The 11,388-nt window shown below is 44.9% G+C and overlaps 1 protein-coding gene across 3 annotated transcripts in view; it reads right to left on the bottom strand.

Moving 5' to 3' along the window:
• Positions 1-11,388, bottom strand: part of ITSN1 (intersectin 1) — an 87,636-nt gene that overhangs the window by 59,198 nt on the left and 17,050 nt on the right. For all 3 annotated transcript variants that reach the window (XM_075263429.1, XM_075263430.1, XM_075263431.1), the window contains exons 2-3: positions 3,081-3,143; positions 2,715-2,807 (exon numbers count right to left, since the gene is read on the bottom strand). In XM_075263429.1, coding sequence (XP_075119530.1) covers positions 2,715-2,807; positions 3,081-3,111 — 124 coding nt within the window. In that variant the 5' untranslated portion in view covers positions 3,112-3,143. The remainder of the gene's footprint in view (positions 1-2,714; positions 2,808-3,080; positions 3,144-11,388) is intronic.

Below are 11,388 nucleotides of genomic sequence, written 5' to 3'. Positions count from 1 at the left end.
GGTGTACACTTAAAGGGACACTCTGGTGCTTTATTCTTGTTTCATTAGATTGTCCAAAAGACCATGCCTCAATAGTATTAAAGGGATTCTACCATAAAAACTTTTTTTTTTTTTTTGTGGATAAGACGTCAGAATAGCCTTTAGAAAGGCTATTCGTCTCTTACCTTTAGACGTGGTCTCCGCTGCGCCGTTCCTTAGAAATACCGGTTTTTACCGGTATGCAAATGAGTTCTCTTGCAGCAATGGGGGCGGGCCCCAGCGCTCAAACAGATATGAGGGCGTCCCCACCACTGCCAGCCTCCTTCTTCGTCCACCGCGTCATCTTCAATGTCTTCTTCTGGCGCAAGCTCGTAACTTCTAGCAGAGCAGACTGCGCAGGCGCACAGGTCACGGGAAAATGGCCACTTGCACAGTATTGTTAGTGACCACAGAAGACATTGAAGATGTTGCTGCGGACGAAGAAGGAGGCAGCGCTTGGAGACACTTCTCTGGCAGTAGTGAGGACGCCCTCATTGCTGTTTGAGCACTGGGCCCGCCCCAATGGCTGCGGGAGAACCCATTTGCATACCGTTAAAAAACGGTATTTCAAAGGAACGGCGCAGCGGAGACCACGTCTAAAGGTAAGAGACAAATAGCCTTTCTAAAGGCTATTCCGACGTCTTATCCACAAAAAAAAAAAAAAAAAAAATGTTTTAATGGTAGAATCCCTTTAACGATCTATTCCCACTGTCTTTCATTTTCCTGCTCATACAATGCAAGCGTCCAAAGAATATTCTCCATATCCAAAGTCGTAGCTACAACAACATAACCAAGCAGGGGATGAAGAGGGCGTCAATGCTAATTTGTGTAATGATAATTCCATTTTTCAGCATCCACAAACATACTATTAGCCAGCAGCAGGCCCTTACGGAGGGGGGCTTCTGCCCGGGCTCCATACGGTACGCTGTAATTGGCATGTTAATGTAATTACAAGCCGGGAGGGCGGCGTGATCTTGCTAAAATTAATGACTGAACGTAGGTGGAACGAGCGGTTTTCAGGAAACAGAGCATCCATTCCTCCAAATGAATCGGATTGTGGCGAGATTAGCAGGAGAAAATCCCATTACTAGAAGGATGAGGGCAGGAGACTTTCACAATGACCGGTCTCTGGGCCGTGAAGCCTCATGTCACAGAGATTTACACTGGCCACATCCTATACCGGGTGTAAGAAAGCGCAGCCTAATAGTTTCCGAGGGAAAAAAAATTTTTTTTTCACAAATCTTAGTAACTTAGCAAATATTTAATTCTTCCTGTACAAAATTCTCATGGTTGCCCTTGGAAACAGACAATTGTTTATCGCAATTCTGTTGTCAGACATCTGAACTGACAACTTTACAGCAGATAGAATTTTAGTCCAAATCTTACAGGGACATTCCCTTTAAGGTGACCATACACTTAAGGCGGTATTCCCATCATAAACATTTACAGCATATCCACAAACTCTAGATGCTGATCCCAACTTGGTGGACGCATATTGGTTCACCCTTGTCCCACCCGGTGAAATTGGCAAGGACATCCAGGTGGAGAAGGGACAGAAGATGGATTCATCGGTCACCTCACCAGACTGGACAGGACCCAAACGGGCAGAAGTGCAGGTCCCAGAGGTGATAAAGATAGGAATATCCCTTTAATTTTGCATAGACTATATGCTAAATTAAGCAGTTGCCCAATTCCGCAGAAATCAGCGGGTTCAGGAAACAATTTATCTAAAATGCACGGCCACATTTGCAAAGAACTGTGCAGGTGCTGGGAGCACCAGAGAGGAGTCTGATAAGTCTCATCTCTGGGCAAGTATAAAAAGTTTTTTGGGTTTTTTTTATTTGCGGGCAAGGATGGTTTTAAAACAAGGCGGTTTGGAATACTAAACACCCAGTCTATAAGGACCTGTGGGTGGTTAAGTGTCCCAAATCGACCTGACAGGTTCCCTTTAATACCTAATGCACATGAACGCAAGTCTTGGACTGTTTTATAACGGATAATACACAGACCCATTCATTACTATGGCTGCATATGCAAGACAGTGATATTCCATGTCCATTTGGGGCCTGAAAAAATTCCTATTGATGCCCATATTTGTGGGCAAGTCTGAGTCAGCCATTTTCCCATGGACACGTACTAATACAAGATCATGTACATTTAGGCTAAAAGGGGATGATGTCCACTTTGGAAACATATGACATACAGATATTCAGCCCAAAGCCTAAAGCCCTAAACTATACATAGTCCGCTATACCAGAATCCAGATGACACTGGGTTCACAACAGCGTTCGGGTCTCCGTATCAGGTTTCTGTCTTCTGCTAGCAGAAGATGGAAACCTGTCAGACCGAGACCAGCTGTGAGCAACGGTGAGCGTTTTATACTCTCCACGGCAAAATCGGTTTTTTTTTTAAAGTCCTGCATGTCCGACTCTGTGTCCGGTTAAAACAAAAAAAACGGTTTCGCCACGGAGAGCATAAAACGCTCACCGGCACTCACGGCTGGACACTTTTCAAACCCATTCAAATCAATGGGTTTGAAACATGACTGCAGGTTTCCATCTCCTGCCCAGTTTCGTGCAGGAAACGGAAACCTGCAGAACGCAGACCCCGGGCACAGATGTGAACGAGCCCTAACACTGGCGTAATACAGCTGACGCCTGCACTCTACGCGATGAAACACCGCCGCTGATAATTACCGGTAATATACCCAGACGTTGGCTTGAGTCCATGGAACTGTTGGTCATGTTTTGCTCTTTCCTCCACAGTTATTGCCCAGATGTCTAAATTCCCTATATAGAGAAAAAAAACACAATTAGTAAATGTTCTGCGCCATTACCCAGTAACGTGAGATGAGAAAGTGATGGCTGCCTGCCCGCAAACCCACAGACTGTAAAACATTCATTGTTATCTGAGCGGCCAAATAAAAATGGTCAGAAACTACAAGATAACAAAGGAGGAAAACAAAATCCACATTTTCGTACAGTCAACCCATCCGGCTGTGCTTGTGGCCAAGAGACGACGACCCACAAGCAGTGACAATGTCCTGGAGAGACTACACTTACCCCCAAATGACGCAGCTGCAAATTGAGCCATGACTGTGCTCCGTTCAGCTTGCTAGATGGTACCTATAAAAGAGAAAGGAGGAAAGGGTTAATGTGTTAAACTGGGTTCAGTGATTGTCATGCAATACCAGACACAGCCTATACATAGAAGTGGCGCTGTTTCAAAACAAAAATGCTGCCATGTGTTTTCTGATCTCCTACACACTGTTAGGCCACGTTCACATCTGTATCAGATAAATGGAGCACTACTTCCTTCCATGACCTCATGACACAACCCGTAAAGTTGGAGGTGATGTGTGGTATTGAGCCGCAGCATGGCCATGTGACCAACAGACAAAATGTCACTTTCGAAGAAGAAAGCAGCCGCGTTTTTTGAAGTCCTGCATAATCCCTTTAAACCTGGGCATCCTCTAAAAAGTTTCAACAATTTTACAACAACCATTTTGTCTGTACTACTAAAATGGACTACTTATGACTGACAGAAATCCGAAATACGGACCAGCACCCATAGTTCAGGCCTCGCAATATTTCCAGGTCATTATTTCTAAATACCAAGATAAAAATAAAAGCAGGGATCTGACCGGCTGCCATGATGATCACTAAGGGTATGTTCACATGCAGTTTTTTGCAGAATTTTGAAGCGGATTCTGCCTCAAAAAAACTCCACGCAATGTGGTTTTTGCAATACACACATCAAAAACTTCTAGCTTTTTTTCCAGGCATGTACAGTCCATTGTGCCGGAGAATGTAAAAAAAAAATAAAAATAAAAAATAAAAATAAAAATTTCAGCCTGCAAAAACATGTAAACTTACTCCGCAGGCCGGTCTCCCGCTGCACACTGACTGTGGGTGGAACTGGTAGTGGTCGGTGCTCCTATTTACATCAATGGGAGCACTGGAGATGGTCACCAGGCCCCGCGGAGCTTACTATGTGGGGTAACCCTTCTTAAAAAGATTATAGCTTTGATCTGATGGCTTGCTATGGGCAACAAGGACAGTTCTAAATAATGAGGCCTAATATTTGTAAAAGCCTGAGCTCGGCCTTCAAAGCTCGCTACGGGCAACAAGGCCTGCTTCTCCGTGGATAAATTAGGCCTACTGCGTCAGGACAGGGGATTAAGGCGAGGTTTACATGGAGGAATCTGCCTTCAGTCGCAGCAATCCCGTGGTTGAATACGATGACAGAAAATGGAGATGACTTTCTCTCCATTTTCTGCCATATCCACTTAGCCTTAGGGTAAGTACAGTTTTTGGCAGGTGGGTTTTTGAACGTACTCACACACGGCCCATATAGATCGCCTGCGAGGACATAAATACATTTAACATACCCACAGTGCGAAGCAATATGGCCGCCAGTATAACATTTACAGGCTTATAACTCTGCTTAGGCCTCTGCACATCAGTCCTGTCTATGTATGCTATAAGGCTGCCATTCAGGATCCTGAGAAGGCATTGTGACTAGAGATGAGCGAGTACTGTTGGGATCAGCCGATCCGAACAGCACGCTCCATAGAAATGAATGGATGCACCTGGTACTTCCACTTTGACGTCGGCCGGCCGCTTAACCCCCCGCGTGCCGGCAACATCCATTCATTTCTATGCGAGCGTGCTGTTCAGATCGGCTGATCCGAACAGTACTCGCTCATCTCTAGTTGTGACTACCAAAGCTGTAATGTCCACCATATTGTTCGCCATGCAATCCTTAGCTATAACAAATTAAGAGATCATAGGAAATATGATGGCACTGCGGCCTTGCAGCACTGGAGTCCTGGAGTTTGAATCCCACCAGGAACAATATCTACAAGGAGTTTGTATGTTCTCCCCGTGTTTGTGTGGATTTCCTCCCATTCTACAAAGACATACTGATAGGAAAAAAAAAAAAAAAAAACATTGTGATCCCTATATGGGAATCACAATCTACATAAAAAAAATAAAATTATTTTTCAATATGGCGGCTGCTGAATGCGGAGGGAAATGCATTTATCCTTCAGTGGCCGCTAATATGGAAATAGTGTTCATTAGGAAGCATTTTTTTTTTTTTTTTACCTTGCCAAACTTTTTTTGGAGCTTTTTTTTTTTTTTTGTAAAAACAGCTTAAAAAAAAAACAGCCAGGCTGTTTTCCCCTCCTGTAAAGTTAATGGGCTGAAAAAACAGCTAACATTTTTTTCTGTGCGGTTTTTTTTTTTTTGCAAAAAACCACGCAGAAAAAAAACGCGCGGTTTTCGCCTCCCATTCACTTCTATTGCTTTCTTCAGGCGGAAAATGCCTGAAGAAAGGTCATGTCGCTTCTTTTCTGCTAGCAGAAAAAAAGCTAGCTGTTCACATAGGGCTCCATTGGGTTGATTTTAAATCAAAATCCGCTGTCAAAATCAGCCTCTCCCGTGTGAACTAGCCCTTTGTACGGGGTGCCCAAACAGAACAAAAACGTAACGTAAGGCTTGACCAATTCTGACGGAGATAGAGGTCCCCCTTTTTTTTTTTAGAGCACTGTTCACACAGCAATTTTTTGGAAACGGGCTTCAATTACACCTCCCATTGTTTTCAATGGGAGTCTATTTTGTAATTCCATGTCAAGGGAAAAAAAGAGAAGCTGCGTGTTATTTTTGTGCCGGAACCGCCACAGGAAACCACACATGGACTTCTCCGCGTGCAGATTCTGCAGCATCAGGTTTGAGCCCTGATTCCATCAGTTACTGTGTGAACAAGCCCTTAGTGTCACTCTAACCAAACTCATGCAAAGGGATCCGCTGAGGGGCAGACACTACCCCGACCATGATATCCATAAAGGCTTGTAGCGTGTATACTCAGCTTGGCTTGCTGCGACCTCCCCTTTAAGGGAAAACGCCATAATCTTACAGATAAATTATTAATGGCTCATGTGCACGGGGATGATGCACAAGTAATAGGTTTCCATCTTCTGACAAACGTCTTCAGGTTTCCTGCCTGGTAATGTACTTAAGAAGCCAATTCGACTGAAGCGTGAGCCAATTATTACAGGTTGCCGGCTCCGCGTCAAAAATCCCAGTGCAAGAAAGCGTAAGGGCTACACGGCGACTTTTGCCACAACTCTCATCACGTGACTAAAGATTACCGTACTTCATTAATGTGAAACAATTCCATTCATAACGTTAATGAAAAAGTTGCAGGGCGACGCGGTAAACGTCGGTCCTATCTCATGCTTTCAAGCTAAAGGCCTAAAGCCTGAGGCTGTACTACTAAAATATTCTGATGACAACATGATACCTCTGCCCTGGTCCAATGGAATAAGTATCAAGGCCCAAGGACAAGAGGACTTGTGGTGGTCAGAGACCAACATTTAACTTCTAGCTTTCGGGTAGGTGGCGGTATACGAGATGAGATCCCCACGATCATGAGGAGACCCAGTTGCAGAGTATGACTGGAGCCTCAGGTCGAGGATAAGCTCCATTACTCTCTATCCCATAGACATGAATGGGCAGCACATTTCACATATGGGAGCCCCCCTTGTAAACGGTGGGGGTCCCAGCAGTCGGATCTCCAGCGCTCAGTCATCTCCCAACCTGGGGATAACTTGAAATTCCCGGAATACCCCTTTAAGTCTTCTCCATAATTTTGTCACTGCTGTCAGTGTCCTCCTGAGCGGCGGCCATGCTCCAGTGACTGACTTATGAGGAGCTCCCGGGGTCTCTACAGATGGAGCGGCCTTTATCCCAGCACTATGTAGTCCGTCCCTGCCAGAGACAACACATCGCCTCGTCTCCCATTATGTGGGAAGCTAATCGAGGGAAAGTTTACTCTACAAAAGAGCAAGAAAAGAACCGAACGTGAAAAGGCCCGAACAAAGGAGAAGCTGTGACAAAGGGATTCTCTGGGAAGATGCCAGGACACCATGTGTGAGATGTGTGCACAGTGCTCTATAGAAAAGCTCCAGCCCCAATAATAACACCTCACGGAAGGACATCCGAAAAATGAGAGACATTACACGCACAAGGACAAAACCTGGCAAAGCTGAGACGCTGCTTCAATAACGTACAGTGAATATCCGCTGTGAGCTTTATACATCTCCTGCCTTGAGGGTTTATTTGGGCTGGTTCACACGGGGCAAGAGGGGGGCGGATTTTGATGCCGAATCCACCTCAAAATTTGACACCCTCACAATAGAGGTTTATGTAAAGCACTAGCGTCCTTTTTTCCATGAGCGGTATGTTCGTGCTCACGGAAAAAAAAGAAGCAAGCTGCCCTTTCTTCAGGCGGATTCCGCGGTTGATTCAGCTCCGGCGTCAGCCTCACGGCAGCACCCTCTGGACTAGGCCCATTCATTTACGCCTACTCCGGAGCAGGAAGCAGCGGCTATCAGAATCCGCAGCAGGCTCATTTTGGTCCTGATTCTAACACGGCTTCTCGCGTCAAAATCAGGACCAAAATACGACGTCACCAACACCGTGTGAACTAAGTGGATTCAATGGGTCTGGAGTCTCACAGACTGGATACAACTGCAGCGAATCCTCAGCTGTGAGAAGTATGGGCACGGGTTCTTGGATTTTAAATACAAACAAGTATACTTCCATTCACTGACAGAAACCGGAGATCTTTCAGGAGATGAATGGAAACAAAGGAAGGGGAGGGGGGTCATTGGCAGAAAATCATATTCTATGGCTAAAATCACATTTGCTACAGTCTCCATAGGAGGTTCAGTCATGGTGTCCATCCTGAAATCAACATGGCAAGGATTTTTTGTCTGACAGTTTCAGTTTTTACAGTCCATGGTCATGTCATACGTACCAATCCATGGCAGTAAATGTGACACAGCTCGTTACAGTAGCGGACCGGTACATACCGCGCGACCATGGACCGGTACATACCGCGCCACCACAGACCGATTTTTAGCCACTGGGACAATCACTGACAGCAAGAAGAGATCTAGAAAACTGCGAGGAATTAATACAGAAAGTAATCTGGAAAATTCCAGAACTATTCATTGCAAATACAATAACAACATTTGACTCTCAGTATTGGTCTGAAGTGGACAAGCCCTTTAAGAGCCGGAGTCGCGTCCATTGTTTTACTGATTAAAAATTAACTGAAAACCTCAGAAGTGTCTGCTCAGGAACAATAAGATGGTGATCTATTACTTGTGCTGCATTCCTTGATGCTTCATGGCTTTTATTGTGCTTCAAGGACAGACTTGTTAAGACCGTAGATGTTAGGAACACCATGTGGTCAAAAGTAAGTGAACCCCCTCTTGAGGTCAGACACTTCAGTCACACCTTCCGCATAATGCCAAGCACAGTCATGACACACATGGGTACCCGTATTGTAGTGCACATCCTATCCTATCCTACTAATATAGTATGTGAACATAAATTCATAACAGCCGTGAAGCCATGTCATTCACCGGGATAAAAAATAGCCTATGTTTTAATCGAGGTTACAATCTATCTATGTGCCGAATTTCATTCAAATCCTTTCAGCTGTTTTTGCATGATTGAGGAACAAACATCCAAACTATAAAATAAAACATCCAAACTTTCACATTATTATTATTATTATTATATATTATTAATTAGTAGTAGTAGTAGTAGTAGTAAGGATAGGATACTATATTACACTGCTCTTATCTCAGCTTCTGAGAAAGCCAGGGCCGTTATCTCTATTTGTAAACACATGCTAATCATCAGTGGTTTGTGTTCATGCATTTGCATATTATCTGATCTGCTTTAGGCACTGCAGACAAACTGACATGGGAAAATACCTTTAATCCAAATTGGCAGTTTGCCAATTTTCAACATGCCTGGAAAAAGAAAATCTAATTTGTCGCAAACAACCAGAGCTATGAAGGAGCCAGAAGTCACAGAGCTCTCCTCAAGTGGAGGTGAGGGGGATCATCGACACCAACAACACACTCATTATATGGCGTCCCAGCGAGCTGCTGACATACCGGAACAATCATGGGCACAGCACAAGGAATGAGTTCAACAGCAGGACCGCTTGACAGCTGTCGAAATGCCGGAGTAAGCGGATCAACAACACCAACAACATGCTCATTATATGACATTCCAATGAGCTGTTGAGATGCCGGAACAATCACAGGAACGGTGTGAGGAACAAGGTCAGCAGCAGGACAGCTTAAGAGCTGCCGAAATGCCAGAGCCTGGCGACGGAAACAATTTGCTTAATATAGGCGGATAATCGACGCCAACAACACGCAGACGAAGTCGTGGGCAGAAGCTAGTATTTCATATATCTCAGATTTGGTGCAGGACTTTTTTCCTCCGCAAATTTTCAGGTGGACGTTGCAACGGAGTCTCTAACAGAGCAGATGAGCACCAAGCCTTAGGCTGAGACCCTGCGTTGAAAAAGCTGTTTTATTTGTTGCAGATTTTGCTGCATTTTTTATGCCAAAGCCAGGGACGGATTGACTAGTGCAGAGAAGTATAAGAGCTTCCTATATAAGGCTAAGGCCCCACGGGCCAGAAATGCAGCGCTAAAGCGTTCCAGGAACAACCACGGCGTTTCCAGCCTGTGGGGCCCTGGCCTAATTCCCATTTTATCCAATGCAGTTTTATTGCCCCCACCCTGACCGACTCAAGTCATCAGAGCATAAAATTTGCTCATTGGCAAAAAAAAATGTAAAATGTTACTAACCTCAGTAACCTCAAGGGAAATGTGGTTTACGTGTTGTAATCTACGAAACCTCAACTTCTCCATTCAGGCCTTACTAAATGTGCCCGCTAGACTCACGTGACCAATATTGGGCAATATCCTTAGACGTACAGACGGGGAATTTAGATTACGAGCCTGATACCGGACGGTGACTGATAAAGTTTGTACAGTGCTGCGGAATATGTTGGTGCTATGCAAGAAACATAAATAAATATAGGATTTTTTATTTATTTTTTTGATCCCATATAGGGATCACCATGTACTTTTTTTTCCCCCCTATCAGTATGTCCTTGTAGAATGGGAGGAAATCTACGCAAACAAGGGGAGAACATACAAACTTCTTGCAGATGTTGTTCCTGGCGGGATTCAAACCCAGGACTCCAGCACAGCAAGACTGCAGTGCTACCCACTGAGCCCCAATAATATAGGTCTGACACCCGGGACCACCGCAGATCAGCAGTACCAGGACAGTGCAGATGCTGGCAGGTTTAGGTACTGCACTGGTCACTCACCGTACAAAGTGTCGGGTATAGGTACATTGAAGAATATGGGGCAGAACCTCTGTGTTTGGTGAGTGAGCAGCACAGCTTGTGGCATGTAACATTACATTGTGCAGCTGATCTGTGGGGGTCCTGGGTGTTACCCCCCTGCACATCCAATATTGATGGCCCTTAAAAATAGACCAGCAATTTTTTCGAAACTGGATATCCCGTTTGACATGTATGTTCTCCATCATGTAAAAGACAAGATTCAGGGCGAGCGGAAAAAATAAAAGTCAGTTCTCATATCCAAGTCGGGACATGTTACATAAGCTCAGAGAGGACCTGTCCACTCCCCTGACATGTCTATTCCAGCAAATACTTGTATTAGGTCTTTTCTTAATAATCTTTATTATGTAATTCCTCTTTTATTCCTCCTGGCAATGTGACATAACAGACCTGACCTACTAGAATAGTCGCATCCGTCCACCTTCATTTATATGGGATGCAAATTGATGCAAACTTGGCCTGCTTGGTCTTTGGATCCTGTAAAGATGCAGAAACCAAAGAGTCAGCGGGAACGAGGATTTCATGGCGCGCTCGTAGCCAATTCCCATCACATCTCTGAGTTACCCTGACTTCACGTCTCGAGGAGCGTTCCCAGTGGTGACGGAGAAATCCATTTGCCAGGGCCGAAGCATCTAAGAGTAAACACAGCTGCTGCCTCTCCCATGGATCCGAAAGCAAACATTTCACATGTGGGTGTCCGGGCAGGCCAGAGAGGGGCCACAAGTCCCGGGTCAGGTATTTAAAGGGTAAAGCAGCAGGAGAGAGGAGGACACAGAGCAGATGGAAAGAAAAGTTCACAAAAAGCTTCAAAAGAGTCAAAATGAGAGTCCTCTATGGTCTCAGGCTGTAGAACTACAAGTCCCAGGAAGCTTAAGCATCTCAGGTCTCCATAAAGCATCTCTACATATAAACAGATAGAAGATAACTTTCTAATTTCTGCTCTTTTCCCCCTGGTCTTGCGGGATTATAACCTAGCACAGGCCTGTGTAGCCTGCAGAGGCAGTGTACTGTATAGCACATGGACCTTCCTGTGATACTACTAAGCATATACACTATATAGACTCTGCCCGTTACTCCGTCTGCGAGTTGTTGGCGTCGATACCCCACCTATATTCAG

The sequence above is a fragment of the Leptodactylus fuscus genome, chromosome 2 (assembly GCF_031893055.1).
Source record: "Leptodactylus fuscus isolate aLepFus1 chromosome 2, aLepFus1.hap2, whole genome shotgun sequence".
Classification (NCBI taxonomy): domain Eukaryota; kingdom Metazoa; phylum Chordata; class Amphibia; order Anura; family Leptodactylidae; genus Leptodactylus; species Leptodactylus fuscus.
This window is presented reverse-complemented; position numbering and strand designations above follow the sequence as displayed.